This window comes from Rhinolophus sinicus, linkage group LG11, assembly GCF_036562045.2.
Source record: "Rhinolophus sinicus isolate RSC01 linkage group LG11, ASM3656204v1, whole genome shotgun sequence".
NCBI lineage: Eukaryota > Metazoa > Chordata > Mammalia > Chiroptera > Rhinolophidae > Rhinolophus > Rhinolophus sinicus.
Window position 1 is genome coordinate 7864897 of NC_133760.1, and position 15980 is coordinate 7880876.

The window sequence follows — 15980 nt, forward strand, 5'->3', positions numbered from 1 at the left end:
GAGGGCCCCCAGACTTCGCCCTTCTTAGAATGAGCCAATGGGAAAGGTGAAGAGGGGCGCGTGGGGAAAAATGGCCCGGTGTGGTCCCTGCTCCCAAAGTTGCCACGTTCCGAGGCCGGAGTTTCTCGGGGCTTAAAGTGGGATTTCCCCCGCGGTCTTCGGGGTTGGTGGATCGGTTGCAAATGCCGCTGGTGAGTGTGGCTGTTTTGCGAGGCAGCACCAAGCCCAACGTGGAACCAAAGCTGGGCGTCTAGCCTTACTGTCAATTACTTGTATGACCTTGAACGCATCTTCCCTTCCTAGGGTCTGTTACTCCTCTGAAAAACGGGTGGTTTCTCAAACCAACAGAATAAAGTTCCAACCTTGATGGTCACTGTTTGTAAGTTATAAACTGAAGACGCCCGAGCTCCCCTAGCCCTGAGCAAGGCTCAGAAGCTCGTACCATCTCCTTTCTCCCTCATCCTTCACTCGGCAGCTCCTCACTGCCCTTAGGAGAAAATTCAGACTCTTTCTGATGACCTAGGAGACCCTGAATAGTCTAGCCTCACATCAACATATCCAGATTCCACCCCTACGGCCAATCCCCACACTCTACAACCTAACAGACCACCCTTTCCAAGCCCTCAACAGCTACTCATGCCGAACTGTAGCACTAAATCTTTTAAGGTTCTGCTCTGGCTCCCCCTCCTGGAAACACAAGTTGTCCATCTCCCAAACCTTGTGGCAGTCTGACTAACTCCCCCCCCCCCCCCCCAGCTAACAATCACCCAAAAGGTACTAATACTGTCGGCATCTTACAGATGCCGAGGACACAGATTTGCAGAGGTCAATGCATTTACTTGCCCAAGGTCATACAACAAGAAAGTGGCAGAGCCAGTACTTGAACCTGCCCCACCTAATTCCTGGGCTCTTAATTCCTACTCTAGTGTCTATGCTCCAGAGACCACGTTGTGGGATATATTTTTTTTATTTATTTTTTTGGTGTGTGAATGGGAAGGCTGCCATATGGATCTGAATTCCGCATTCAAGTCCAGCTCAGCCCTTCCCTGCTGTGTGACCTTGGGCAAGTGATGAGCCTCTCTGAACCTCAATTTCATCCTCCTAAAATGGAGATAATAATCATGCCTATTTAAAGTATTAGAGGAGAGTTTGATAAGATCACGTGAGTAAAGTGTTTGGCAGAGGGCCTGACACAGCGTAAATACTTTTTATATCCACTCCATTATAAATACTCAGAGTGGGACAGAGTACCTTGAGATGTGATGGGGATGGACAGGGGATACTCTCAGGACGCTGTGGGAGGACCGCAATCAGCTGGTGCAAGCAGGGAAGACTTCCTGGAGGAGGGGATGTTTGAACTAAAATCTAAAGTATGAGTAGGAGATGAACAAGGGAGGAGAAGGGAAGGGGGAAAGGCATTTTAAGGCAGAGGAGCTGCAAATGCTAAGGCTTGAAAGTGGTTTTTGTCCTTTGAACAGATTGTCTCATGGAACCCAGGAGAGGGGTTATGAGGGTGATACACAGAGACATGACAGAACAGGCGCAGCCGTCTGCACACGAATCTGTAGACATCTAGTCCCCCACTCACACAAACTGAAGTACAGCAAATCATGTCACTTGGACATCAGTGCACAGAATTATAGTGTCAAACAGTCCTATACATGTTTGCAAAATCACAAAATCACACAGATACACACAGGTAAACCCCCCCCAAGTCATAATACCTCCCACATTCAGGAACACAGAAACCCGAAGTAACCAGAAACACACAGGGCAGAGGCATTTCACCCAGATATTAACACTGACGTAGAAGGAATTACAACCTCCCCCCCAACACAGGTTCACAGAATTATGCCATAAAGACACACACACATATACACAGAATGACATCACCAGACACATTACATAGACCCACATAGGAACACAGAGTCACGCACATACACATAGAATCACAAAGTGATGTGGATGCCCGTCACCCCCTGAAGCATCCCCACAGATGAGTCAACATACAGAGTTCTGGTGCCTACCAAGGCGAGGTCTTTATGGTTGGTGGTATAGAGATTAGTAGGTTTCAGAGCCAGGGTGGCTAGTCAGTCCCTTCCTGTCTCCGAGCCCAGCACAGTTCTTTATTGAGGTCCCAGATCACCCCCTGAGGGAGAGAGGGGTGAGACCCTTCTCCCCCCATAGCACCAATCTGGACAGGCAACCCCCCTGACAAAACAGTAAGAAGTGCCTTCCAAAAAGGGGGTGCATTCGGCTGATAGAGGAAGGCCATTTCCTGTGGGTAACCAAGAGTAGCACCATCGTAGAAAGAAAGGGGGCTGGGGACACATGGGTGGTGGCAGAGAACTGAGGAAACTTAGCCTCTCTTCCCACTCCGCGATATGCAGGTAGGGCTGTGCGTGTGCCTGTGCGGCTGGGGACGTCTCCTGGATTGTGAACCCCCCAAAGGAGTGAGGGAGCCCCAGGTCCCCCGGATACCTGGGGTAAAGTAAAGGCAAGTGCATATCTGGAGGGCTGAGGTGGGGACTGTAAGAGGTTCTAGGACAGAGAAATTTTAGGGATATGAGACTGAGAATGGAGAGACTTGAGCAGAGAAACCTGAATGGTAGGGATCTGGAATTGGAAGACTTAAGACAAGAATGGGGCAAGTTGAGTGGGGTGGGAAGCCCAGAATAGAGTTAGAAGGTTGGAGTCCAGAATCAGGGAGCCAGAGACCGGAAGGTTCAGAACCAAAGGAATCTACAGAATAAGGTCCAGATTCTAGGATCAGAAGCATTTGGAGGCTGAGTTCCAGAACCAGAAGAATTTGGATCTGAAATCAGAGGCAGGTGGCAGCTGTGAGGCCTAGAACCAGAGAAAACTGTAGAGTAAGGACTAGAATTTAAAAAAGCCTGGCTGAGTTTTAGAACCAGAGGGATTTTACAGTCATAAGACCTTGAGTCAGGAGTTGTAAGGTCTAGAACCAGAGAAATTTGTAAGGCCAGGTCTATACTCAGAAGATGTTTGAAGGCTGAGTTCTAAACCCTGGGTAATTTGGAGTCATAATATCTGGAGTGAGAGGGCATTGGAGATTGTGAGGTCTGGGACCAAGGGAATTTATAGGATGAGGTCTGGAATCGGAAGACATTTGAGGCCAAGTTCTAGAACCAGAGAAAAGGGAGATCATTTGATCTGGAATCACAGGGCCCTGGAAGATGCAAAATCTAGAGTTTGTCTAGTCTAGAACCAGTGGATGGTAGAGGTCACGAGGTCTAGAACAAAAGAGAACTGGAGCACGGTGTCTGGTTCTGGAAGTACTAGTTATAAAATCAAGACAACACTCATTTTACTTCTTTTTGATGGGAAAAGCAAGTCTTGAGTCCAGAAAGTAAAAAGGAATGAGCTGGGAATCATGAGATTTAGAAAGTAGGAAGTCTGGCTTCAGTACCTAATGTGCTATAGGTTGGGAAGACTAGAACCAACAGGAAACTTGGGGTCATGGGGCCCCAAGTCAGAGGAACTCATCAGCTGTAAGATCTGGAACCAGCAGGAATCGGAGAATGTGACATCTAGAACAAGAGAGATTTACAGGGAGAGGTCTAGAACCAGAGGACTCTGGTGGTCAGAGGCTCTAGAGCCAGAGGGAGTAGGAGATTGTGAGGCCTAGAACCAGACAACTTTGGAGACCATGAAGTATGAAAATAGAGTTGGAAGTTGTGAGATTCAGAACGATAAAGAATTGAAGATTGTGGGGTCTGGAATCAGAGGGGTTTGGAGGATGTGAGGTATACACTGGACCACGTTGGAGGTTGCGCAGTCTAGAACCAGAGAACATTGGAGGTTGCACAGTCCAGAACCAGGAAGGTCAAAAGTTGTACAGTCTAGAACCAGAGAAGTTGTGTGGTCTAGAACTAGAGAAGGTTGGAGGTTGTATTGTCTGGAAGCAGAGGAAGTTGGAGTCTCCACCTGAAATAGGAAATGCACAAATGAAGTCAGAGTCCAGGCGAGGCTGGAGGCAGCAGAAGTCTCGAGTGGAGTGGGTAGGCAGAGCTGGGTGGCCGCTTGGGAGGCTAAGGGCTCAATCAGAAGTCGCTGTGGGGGGAGGTCTGTCCCAGAGGCTCCCCTCCCCATTGACACTTGAGTGATGGGGGGGAGATCGGAGTCCCACATTCTTATGGACACCAGGCAATTCATAGCGATTAAAACCATATCGTGAAAACAATAGCAATAAAAATAGTAATAAAAGAAAGATGGATGGGAAAGAAATGTGATTATGGTTATCAATACTCCTCAGAGCCCAGAAACACAGATCTGAACCCCAACCTCCCCCACCCCTAATTACCCAAAATAAAGCCAAGAGAGTTGGAAAAAGGGATGAGGTAACCAGCATGAAGAACCCCAAGGGAAGTCCTGAGAGGAGGAGGAGGAGGGGGCCAGGGACACCCTCCCAGAGGTCACTGAGCTGAGACCACCCCAAAGAGCCCCAGATAGGGATGGGCAGAGGGGTGGGGGCTGAGGTAGGCCCGAGGCGGGCAGGGGCCACTGAGAGGAGAGCGGGAACCCCTCCCGCTCCCCCATCCCGTGCGTTGGCTGCCAGCTTGGAGTGTGGTTGAGGTCCTTTCTGGGGAGGAGAAGAGATGGGCAAAGGGGTTGGCTCAGTTGGCCTGGGCCAAGCCTGTCACTGGCTGGAAGTGGCTCTTGGGTTGGGTGGTGTCTTCATCCGCGTAGAGACAGAGCAGTGAGGGGCCCATGCCTGTGGGAGAAGATAGAAGGTAAATCAGTGGGGAATTATCACCCTAACCCGTCTGCCCTCCTGACAGTTAAAACTATGGGTGATGAGGCAGGCACATTTGGATACAAACAGCAGTGAAATCTTGGGCAAATTTTGCTCTGTGAACCTCAGGTGTCCACGATGTTTAGGTCAGTAATTAAGAAGCGTGGAGCCAGACTCTACCTGAGTTTAAAACCAGGCTCTTCTATTTACTTGCTGTGTGATCTGGGGCAGGTGACTTCACCTCTCTGTGTCGGTTACCTCATTTGTAAAATGGGCTAATAACTGCCTCCCTCCCAGGACTGTTGTGAGGAGTAAATGAGTGAATCCATGTAAAGTGCTTTGAACAATAACTAGTGCTGTTGTTACCTGGAAAACAGATATTTATACCTACCGCATTTGTGAGAGTTTACTCATTCAAAAAATATTTATTGAGCACCTACTGCATGCCAGGCACTGGGGATCCAGCAGTGAACAGGAGGGATGAAACTCCCTGCCCTTGTGGGGCTGACCTTCCAATGAAGGGCGTTAATTAGGTCATGTACATAAATTTAGCACAAAGCTTGGCAGAGTGATTGCTAGATAAACGTTAGCTCTTCATTTACAAATATGTATTGAGGACCTGCTCTGGGCCGTTATTGCCCATCCTCCACAACAGTACAGTACAGCAGTGACCAAGACAGGCCTGGCCCCTGCCTCACAGGGCTCACGCCCACGGGGAGAAGACAGCCAATAGTCAAATAATGACACAAACACCTATGTAAATAGGAAGGAATAATATCTGAGCAGAGATCTAGAGGATGGAGTAGTTAGGCAAAGAACAGAGGGAAAAGCATTCCAGGCAGAGGCATCAGCATATGCAAGGGCCCTGAGGCAGTCTCTTCAAGCAAGATGACTCTCGAAGTTATTGCAATGCCCTACAGAGGCCCTATGCAACTGCCCTTCACCCCTCTCCCCTCTTCTCTCTGCTTCAGCCACACAGGCCTTGTTTCTCCCCAAATAAGACACACACTCCCACCCCAGAACCTTTGCATTCACTGTTCCCTCTGCCTGAACTGCTCTTCCCCCCAGAAAGTGTCATGACTCACTCCCTCACATCCTTGAGGTCTTTGCTCAAATGTCACCATCTCAATGATACCACACCTCCTCATACTTAAAATTAAAATCTCCCCACCCCAGAATTCCCTTTTCCTGTGCATGTGTTATTTTCCCCAGTAGCACTTCTCTCCATCTCTTACACTCGTCGTCGTATTTGTTTCTTTGCCTCCCTCACTAGAATGTCAGCTCTAGGAGGGCAGGGATTTCTATGTGTTTTATTCACAGTTGTGCCTCCAGCTCCTAGGACAATGTCTGGCATTTATTGTGTGTTCCATCAATATTGGTTACATGTTTGAAGGACAGAAGGAATCAAAAGGCAGTGACTGGCTGAAACAGGATGTGAAGCCGACTCTGAGGTGAGGCAGCGGCCAGACCCAGAGGCTTGAGTCCAAGGTGAGGAGTTTGATCTTTCCCTGATGGGTACTAGGGAGCCACAGAAGGGCTTTGAGCGGAGGTCAGATTCGTGCATTGGAAAGACCCCTCTGGCTGATGCCTGGAGGTTTCAAGTGGAGCTACTGATAGTTGTGCCGGAAGATGATGATAACACAAGAACATACAGAAGAGGGCAGCTTGTCACACTCTGTGGAGGGGCGGTGGAAGCAGCACCGCACCAGAGCAGGCATTTCTGGAACATTTATTACAAAACAGGTCTTGCTTGCTAAGCTCTTCCTGTGCAGCATCTCCACAAATCCTCAAACATGTCCTCTAGGTAAGAACTATTATAATAGGCTCTAGTGGACAGAAGGGGATACTGAGACTCCAGAAGCAGAAACTATTTCCCAAAGCCACACAGCTGGGAATGACCAAGGCAGGACTCAGCCCCAAAGTGTCATCAGACGGCTCCAGGAGACTTAGGCTCGGCTTCCATCCCAACGGGCAGCTTTGGCAAGCCCCTGCCTCCCTCAGGGTCTCCCTCCCCTGCACCACAGTACCCCTGAGAGGTGGGAGGGGCTGCTCATTTCCACCAACGTCATATCCGGGTACTGACAGCCTTCCACCACCTCAGGATTGCCCCACCCCTCTCTCAACCACCCGGGGCACCTCCTAGGGGAGAGGGGGACCCAGGGCCTCTGTATACCCAGGTTGCTACTCACCCAGGGGCTCATTCAGTGCCAGGAGGTGGGTGCTAGGATCCTGCTGGCTCACTGGGGCTGGTCCTCCTGTCAGAAGGAAACTCTGCAGGACAGAGACAAAGCTGCCACCACCACCACCACCACCATCATCCTCGTCATCAATATCCAAGGAGGCAGGGTGGTGCGGTTAAGGGCACTGTGGGGTTCAATGGCTGCTTATCGGCTGTGTAACTGGGTAAGACACTGTCCCACGCATCCCACGCATGTGCCTCCGGAGCGTTGTTCTCCCCTCCTTCTGTGCCCCAGCAGGCTGACCTGTGTGTGTGGCTCTATTAACGTGCAACCTTGCTCTGTGTGTTCCTGTTGGGTTCATGTAATGGCAGATGCCAGCAGGCAGGAGGAGGACGTGGAGGGGTGTTTGATCCTCTAGCTGCTTCCTGATGGGTCAGCTGCCTGATGGCTGTGTCCCTCCACAGAAGGTTCCAGCTCTTATAAGCTGGACCCTCCTCTCTCCAAGGTCCAATGACCATCCCTGCCCTGTACCTTCAGGCTACAGGTGGTGCCAGCTCCCCACATTGCGTACCAGCCCTTGTGGATGCCTTACATGCTGCCCACACTTTTGCCAACGGTCCTGTTATTAAATTCTCCTCAACACCGCATGTGAATGTGCTGTTTCCTGCCCAGACTCCAACTGAGATGGCCGCCTAACCTCTCGTGTAAATGTGAGTGGTGATGATGATGATGATAATATTTCAAGAATGGTGGTGGGAATTGAATAATCAGGCAGGGTATTTGGTGCAGTCAGTGTCTAGCACATAGTAGGCACTCATAAATATAAACTGCCAATATGAGAAACCACACCCCTCATGTTCAAACAGCCCTGTTGGGTGAGGAGCCAGAGAGCTCTTCTGTGAGCGATGGGGAACCATGGAAGGCCCTGGAGGGACCTTGTGGAAGTCACATGGCCTAAGCTGGCTTTTAGAAAGAAAGGCCATTCTGGTTGCTGTTGTGCAGAACTGATAGCAGGGTGAGACTGGAGGCAGGGAGTCTGGGGCAGAAGGGATGCCCCTTTAGTTTTTATGCCACCATTTATCAACCGCCTGCCGAGGATCAGCTAAGGGCCTGACTTCATCTGCTTCTCATGGCAGTCCTGCGAGATGTAACCGTACCACTTTCCAGATCAGCAAACTGAGGCTCAGAGTGATGCCATCACCTGCCCAACGTCTCACGGTGACAAGGTGATAGACCTGGGACTTGAGCCCAAGTTAATCTGACTCTCGGGTGTGTACTCAATCCTGCATCAATCATCCAAGGCCAAGACCTGTTCTAGGTTTGGGAGGGGGGCCCCCCAGAGCAGAAGAGTCCTGCAGGCACTACCCCTTGTCATTTCTCCCCTTCCCCTGCTTAGTTTTCTACTTAGCACTTCCTATCAACTTGCATAAATGTGCAGACCCCTTTCATACCCATTACCTAAGCAAGCAGATCAAGGTCCTAGCCTCAGCTGGATTCCTGACCTTCCATTTGACCTTCACCTATACCCTGTCCTCTCTGGTTTTCCCATCCATAAAACAGTAGGCTTAAGCCTACTGGGTTCTGAGGGCCAGACATCCCCATGAATCCCCTCACATACCAGGCTGAGGGGAGTCAGTAAGAAGTTTTTGGGTTCTGGGCTTGGGGACCGTTTGGGGGGTCTCACTCCCAGCAGTTCCACCCCCTTGTCCTCGTCCTCTGAGCTCTGGTCCAGGGTCCTGAAGGAAAATAGGCAAGAATCTCAGAACACAGCAAATGTGGATAGGTGTGGGCACCAGTGTGTGCAGGTAATAAGCATTCATTCACTTTCCCAAGCACCTATTTATCTACTTATACACTCACTAATCCATCTGTCCATCCATCCATCCATCCATCCATCCATCCACCCACCCACTCACCAATGCATCTTCCCATCCATTCATCCATCTTCCCATCTATCCATCCATTCATCTATCCATTCATCCCTCCATCCATCTTTGCATTCATCCACCTATCTATCCGTCCACTCACCCACCAACTTGCCTTCTATCTATCATCTCTCTGTCCACCTACAGTATTCACTAATTTCTTCCCTCCCTTATTTAATAAGTCTTTATTAGGCACCTGTTGTATATCCAGTGCCAAGCTGGGAACCTTGGGGAATACTGAAATGTATCCATAAAAGCCTCATAAAGATAGTAAAGAGACCACTCTGGAGACTAAATGGACACATGCTCGCAACTTGGAAAGCAAAAGCTTGAGAATTAACAATCTAACATCTTTGGAAGGGGGACATGAAACCTCTGAAATTATGTGCAAAATGTGTGTCTCTATGTGTGTGTAAAATTTCTTGGGAAAGGGTCCATAGCTTTCAACAGATTTTCAAAGGTATTAAGAAACTTAATTCTAGACAGTTTCTATGACATTGTGGCAATGTCCTCTTGACTATGACAAAAATTGTCACTAGGCCAGCTGTAAATATGTTCCAAAGGAGAAGGCCCTGTTTGACTGGTGGGATTTGGATAAATAATGAGAACAGTGGAGGGCACAGCCCAGGCAAAGGCACAGAGATTGGAATGAACATGGCATGTGTAGGCGACACTGAGGGCCCAGCTGGGGCAGAGGTCAGGGTAGAAGAAATGATGAAGGATGAGGCTGGAGTAGGAGGCAGGAGCAAGACGGGGTCAGGGGCCCTCTTAACACTCCCTTGATATCCCCCTGCTACTGTGGCTCACCTTTTCCGAGCCCCAGCCATGAGGGAGGATGCTGAGGGGTTCCCTCTGGAAGGACTGGAGCAGCTCAGCCGGGGGTCACTCCCCCAGCGGGGCAGCAGGGAGGGCTCAGGGGTTGGGGGCGACAGGCCGTGGAAGCTCCGGGCGCGGGGCCGGGGGACAGCCCCTGGAGGTCTGTGGTAGGCCCTGGGTAGGTGCTCGCTGGAGTTGAGCTGGAAGTCATCATCCATGGAGATGTAAGGGGCCAGCATCTCCAAATCCAGGGCATCAACGTCCTGCGGAGGTAGGAGGGATGTAAGAGCATGAGCCTTGGCCTAGGGTGGGCCTGGGCAAGCGTCCCCGCTCCACCGCGTTCAAGTTGTGTGCCTGAGGGCGAGAGTCTGAGCTTCAGTTGGTTCATCTGTAAGGTCAGTATAAGGACTTCGGTCGCCAGTTGCCAAGATGGCCTCCAAGCATCCTCACCTCTTGGTATCCACGCCCTAGCGCAATCCCCTACTACAGGGACTAGGGCTGACCTGGTGGCAATAGGATACTGAGAAGATGATGACATGTGTCTTCCGACATTAGGTTGTAAAGACACTGTGGATTTTGTTTTTGTTGCGCGCTCTCTCTCTCAGATCACTTGCTCTGGGGAAAGCCATGTCATGGAGCAGCCTATGGAGAGGCCCACAGAGCAACAGAGACCTCTTGCCAACAGCCAAGTGAGTGGTCTTGGACGTGAATCCACTAGTCCCAGTCAAGCCTTCAGGTGACTGCAACCCCGGATGACGTCTTGACTGCAACTTCACGAGAGACCCTGAGAAAAAGCCACCCAGTTAAGTGGCTCCCAGACCCTGTCGCTCAGAAATGATGTGAGTCAATACATGATTGTTGTTTCAACCCTCTATGTGTTCGGATACTTTGTTATCTAGAAATGAATAACAATAAGATTCTGATATCAAGAATGGGGTGATGTAACAAAAGCCTAAATTATGGGAGTGACTTTGGCTCTGGGAAGTGGCCGGGGGTCGGAAGGACTTTGAAGAGCCTGGTGGAGAAAGCCTCAATTGCCTTGAACAAACTATCAGTCAAAATTGAAACCGAGAAGAGCCTGCCAGGGCGGGCTTAAGGGGAAGTAAGGAGCATGGTATTGGAAACTGTAGGAAAAGGGACTTGAGATGTGTAGTGGCTGGAAGTTTAGCAACACTGCCACCTGCAGTTGTGTGGAAAGGAGAAAACGTAGCCAGTGAACTGGGTGATCCAGCTAAGACTTCCAGCTCGCGTGTTGAAGAAGTTGCGTGATTTCTTGGAGTAAAAGGCAAGAGGAGAGAGACGCTAAATGAAGAAATATTAAACGTGAGGACCTGGGACTTGAAGGTCTTGAAAACTCTCCACCTGACTGTATACTGACGAGTTAACCTCACTCCCAAAGCTTCGGCCTTTGTCCTGGCTCCTGGGAGGTAACATCAAAACGCTGGGAAGTAGGGGTGGTTGGGTGGCTCAGTTGGTTAGAGCGTGAGCTCTGGGCAATGGGGCTGCTGGTTCGATTCCCACATGGGCCAGCGAGCTGCGCCCTCTGCAACTAGAATGAAGTCAATGAGCTGCCTCTCAGCTCCCAGATGGCTCAGTTGGTTGGAGCGCACGCAGGCTCTCAACCACAAGGTTGCCGGTTCGACTTACGCAAGGGATGGTGGGCTGCTCCCCCTGCAACTAACAACGGCAAATGGATCCAGAGCTGAGCTGTGCCCTCCACAACTAAGACTGAAAGGACAACAACTTGACTTGGAAAAGTCCTGGAAGTACACACTGTTCCCCAATAAAGTCCTGTTCCCATTCCCCAATAAAAAACAAAATCTTAAAAAAAAACCCAAAGAAACGCTTGGAGTAATAGGTATGTCTTCGCTGCTCATGGGGGGGCCCTTTGGACCATGCCTGACAGTTTATGCGAGCAAGATGACTCAGGATGGCAGCTGGCCATGCCGGACACAGGCCAACCACGTGATGAAAGGGTTGAGGCTTTGGGCCAGGAGCAATCAGCCTGTCATCCAAGGAAAGTGTGTGTGTGTGTTGGGGTGGTGGTGATTGAATTCAACTACATGGGCAATAACTCAATCCATCATGTCTACATAATGAAACCTCAGTAAAAACTCTGGACTCAATAAAAACTCAATAAAAGCATGGGTGAGCTTCCTGGAGTGGCAATACTCTGTACACAAGTTGCCACACATCAATGTCAGGAAAGTAACATGTCCCTGGGGACATGGAAGCTTTGTATTTGGGACCTCCAATCCCAGATTCCCTCATGTGCGTCTCTTCCTTTGGCTACACTATTCTTTTGCTATAACATAACTGTAATCATAAGTAGAGTCCTTTCCTAAGTTCTGTGACTAGTTCTAGCAAAATATCAAACCTGTGGGAATCTCTGAGTTTATATCCAGCTCGTCTAAAGTGAGGGTGGCCCTGAGGAGCCCTGAACTTGGGCAATTTAGTAGTCTGGAGGATTGGGTTTGGCTGACTCTGGGAACTCCCCAGATACCAAATGATACTGAAACTAAGAAATGGTTTCTGAGCAAAAAAGTGCACTGTCAGGAAAGAGTGGTTGAAAGATGAAGCCCAGGGTGTGACTATAAAATTCCTTGTGAAGACCTCAGAAAGAGCAAAGGTGGTACCTAGAATATACTTCAGTCAGAAAACAAAGGAAAAATAAAATAAAATAACTTTTTTAAACCAAAAAAAAAAAAAAAGAAAGAAAGAAAAGAAAACAGAAGCTCTAGAGTGTAAGGATGTGCCTCCTAGATCTTCTCAAACAATAGGGCTTCTATTAAACTTCAGGGCACTGTGACTCAGCCATGTCGGCAGAAACCAAAGGTAGACAAGGGTTTATCTCAATGAGATTTGTACGCGTGATTTTTGTTTAATAGTGTGAAATCCAAAGAGATTCGCGTAAGACCCACAAAATTGTTTACAAGAGAATTAAATGAACAGAAACATTGCCAGCTTGGACTGAAAGGGACATAGGTGGTACAAAATGAAAAGACGTCTTTGGATCACTGAAGTTCTATAAGCAGAAGACATGGTTATAAAACCCACTCAGCTGCGAATACATGTTACCTTTTATGAAAAAGGAAGGATGACTCAGAGAGAGCGGCTAAGAGCCTAGAGGGCAGAGCAAAGAACCATGGAGAAAAACTCCTGGGAAGCAGCAGGAATGAGTCCTGATCAAGGAACTTCCAATATTTGCCCAATTGGATTTCAAAGCTGCAGTGGACCAGTGACACCTGTGACCTCTCCTGTCCCCCTTTTTGAAGGAGTAGATATAGCAATTATTCTACACCTCTCCCACCACTGTATGTTGGGTATGTGGGGGGCAGATAACTTGTCTCTTCAGTTCACAGGCCAACTAATTGTACTCAAGGAGCTTCACTGCACCCAGAGCTGTTTTAGGTGAGGAGATCTGGATGTCAAGCTGACACTGTAACGAGAAGAGGCTTTTGAAGGCCTCGGGAGAGGTGAGTATATTTTGCGTGAGGGAGAGACGTGAGTCACGGGGAGCCCCAGGGATCCTCGCCGTCTGGTGTTCACACGGGTATGAGGTTGCCTTCCACCCTGTACTAGGGTTGGTCTGTGTGACCAATACAATGCAGCAGAAGTGACAGCCTGTCCCTTTTGGGAATAGCTTATAAAAGACTGCGTCTTCTGGGTTGGGCCCACTCTCTCTGTCTCCTGGATTACTTGCCTTGGGGGAGGCCAGCTGCTGTGCTGTGAGGACACGTAGGCAGCCAATGGGGAGACCCACATGATGAGGAGCTGGGGCCTCCAACCAAAGCCTGCGAGGGATGGAGGCCTGCCAACCACCAGGTGGGTGAGTTTGGAAGTGGCTCCTCTACCCCAGATGCCTACTGCCTTGACTGAGGGCTTGACTTCAACTTCATGAGAGACTCAGAGCAGCTAAGTGGCTCCCAGGTTCCTGATTCTCAGAAAATGTGATATAATAGATGTTAGCTGTTTTAAGGTGCTGAGTTTTGGGCTAATTCGTTACACAGCAATAGATAGTTAATACATCATGCCACTGTCATTTATCTAGCCACTCAATCAATCATCCAAACATTATCCATCCATCATCCATCCAATGAACCAATGGTCTATCTACCCAACTACCCATCCAGACATCCCTTATCCATCCATCCATCCATCCATCCACCCACCCAAATGTCTGTCTGAACATCACCCATCCATCTATCCACCATAGTCCACCTAACGGATCCAATGGTTCGTCCATCCATCCACCCACGCATTCTGTTAGCCATCCCACTACCTTTTCCTAATGCCCAGATCTGTCAGCCCTCAGAGCAGAGAGCACTGCCAACCCTTACCTGAGCTATATCTAGATCTGTCTCCACTGCCTCAAGGTCTTTCCCAGTGCCCAAGACTTTGTGTGCCTTCTCCACATCCACAAGTAGCTCATCTGGGAGATCAGCCTGTGAGGAGACGGAGTAGAGACTTAAGGAAATCTTGAGCCTGGGAGATGTCAACAGTAGAACAATCTAGACATCTGAGCTCAGGGGTAGAAGTGAAGGTCAATGTCAGACAGCTGGGACACCAAGGCGGGCAAGTAGCAAATGCAAATGAGTTCTGAACCTGGGTATTCAAAAGTCAGAGTTCCTGGGTAGAGATCGATGGGCAAACATCAAAGGCTTGAAAAACCAAAGCCTGAGGTTAAAGGTCTTGGGAATCTGGAACCTGGAGGAATTGATGCAGAGTCCGGCTATCCCAGGGCTAAAGGGTGAGGTCAAAGGTCACAGTCTAGTTCTCTAGTGGAGAGAAGATATTGGGGGGGAGGCGGGATGAGGAAAGTCAACACCAGATAATATGGACTCCTGAGTCAAAGATCAGGCTATCTGGACCCTTAAGTAAAAATAGTAACCGCTATGGTCTATTGAGCACCTACTAGGTGCCAGGGTCCTACTAAGTGCTTCCCATGAATTATCTCATTGAACCCTCACGATAATCAACGAGGCAGCTACTTGCTATTATCTTAATTTTACAGGTGAAGAAACTGAGGCCCCACTTGTCCAGGCTAACACAGCTGGTAAGTGGCAGATTCAGGATTTGAATGCAGGTTTGTATGATTTGAGACATTAGACATTCTTAACTCTTTGAAGTGAAAGTTCAGAGATCCTGGATACTTGATCACAAGACAGGAGGGAGTCATCCATGCTAGTCCCAAACATCCCAGGATTTGGTCCAATAACAGTTGAAGAATCTGGAATCTAGACCTTAAAGGCAGCCCAGACCCTCTCTCATCCCAACCTTCCCACGAGACATGGAGAAACCGAAGCCCAGAGAATAGCAAGGTTCAAGCCAAAGGCCAAAGCAGCCTGGCTCCTGAGGGCTCCAGTGGGAGAGGGCCTGCTTACCGGAGGTGGACTTTTGGGGTGCCGTGCAGCTGGGGGTGCGCTGGGGGTGGTGGCTACTGAAGTCCCATCTAGGATAGGTGCCAGGAGGCGGCGGAGGTCAGGGCTACAGAAACGGCGGGGGTCAGCAGCCAGTGTGGCCTCACTCAGGGTAGGGGGGTGCAGGAAGGCCAGGATCCGGGGACCAGAGGCGTCTGCGGGATACAGCAAGATGGGAGGACGCAGGATGGTCACCCAGGGCTGGGGGCAGAGTCCTGCATACCAGCCCCAGGGAGCACAGTTGACATCTCCAACAACCAGTCAGGGCGCACACCGCTCACAGTGCTGGGAGCTGGGTCCTGGAGAACCAAACCCCTGCTGGGCCCGGTGCTTTCCATCCCTCTGGTGACCAGATTGCAGCAAGCCCCTGGAGGGTCCTAGGGGTGGGGACAACGTGGGTGGGGAGGCGTACAGTAGGCTTGGGATCATAGCAATTGCCCAGTGGGGGGAACACATTCTAATATTTAAAATCAACACAGCTGGACCAGGGCTCATGACTGACCAGATTCTCCAGTGTCACAGAGCAACATTCGGCCACTGGGCTCTGGGGGACTTGCATGTTAGGAGAAAAGACTGGCCCAAGGCCCTCAAGGTGGTTTTAAGGTCCCTGCAGGTCCAGATGTGGCCCTGAGCCAGTTCTGAGCCAGAAAACAAAAGGATACTGGTGACCCCACACTACACCCAGGAGCACGGGCTGCCAGCAACAGCTTGGAGAACGTGAGGCCTTGAAGAACAAACAGGGAAAGAACATGTCCAGGATTGGGGGAGAGAAGGGAGAGGTAGAAAGGAACCAGACTCGGAATGGTCAAGATTACTGGAAGCCGAAGAGCAGTGAGGCGGGAGCCAGGAACAAGCCGGAGGGTGGGGGCAATGGGGAGCCACA

At 49.8% G+C, this 15980-nt stretch overlaps 1 protein-coding gene and 1 long non-coding RNA gene across 4 annotated transcripts in view; one reads left to right on the top strand and one right to left on the bottom strand.

Moving 5' to 3' along the window:
• The first annotated feature begins 39 nt into the window (after positions 1–39).
• On the top strand, positions 40–10544 carry LOC141567731 (uncharacterized). The gene is made up of 2 exons (XR_012490567.1): positions 40–191; positions 10283–10544. It is a non-coding gene; the product is annotated as an uncharacterized LOC141567731 (long non-coding RNA).
• The window catches only part of HIF3A (hypoxia inducible factor 3 subunit alpha), a 30018-nt gene continuing 14994 nt past the window's right edge, over positions 957–15980 (bottom strand). For all 3 annotated transcript variants that reach the window (XM_019752606.2, XM_074316227.1, XM_019752605.2), the window contains 6 exons: positions 15062–15252; positions 14018–14122; positions 9669–9940; positions 8555–8672; positions 6946–7027; positions 957–4735 (listed from right to left, as the gene is read on the bottom strand). In XM_019752606.2, coding sequence (XP_019608165.2) covers positions 4638–4735; positions 6946–7027; positions 8555–8672; positions 9669–9940; positions 14018–14122; positions 15062–15252 — 866 coding nt within the window. In that variant the 3' untranslated portion in view covers positions 957–4637. The remainder of the gene's footprint in view (positions 4736–6945; positions 7028–8554; positions 8673–9668; positions 9941–14017; positions 14123–15061; positions 15253–15980) is intronic.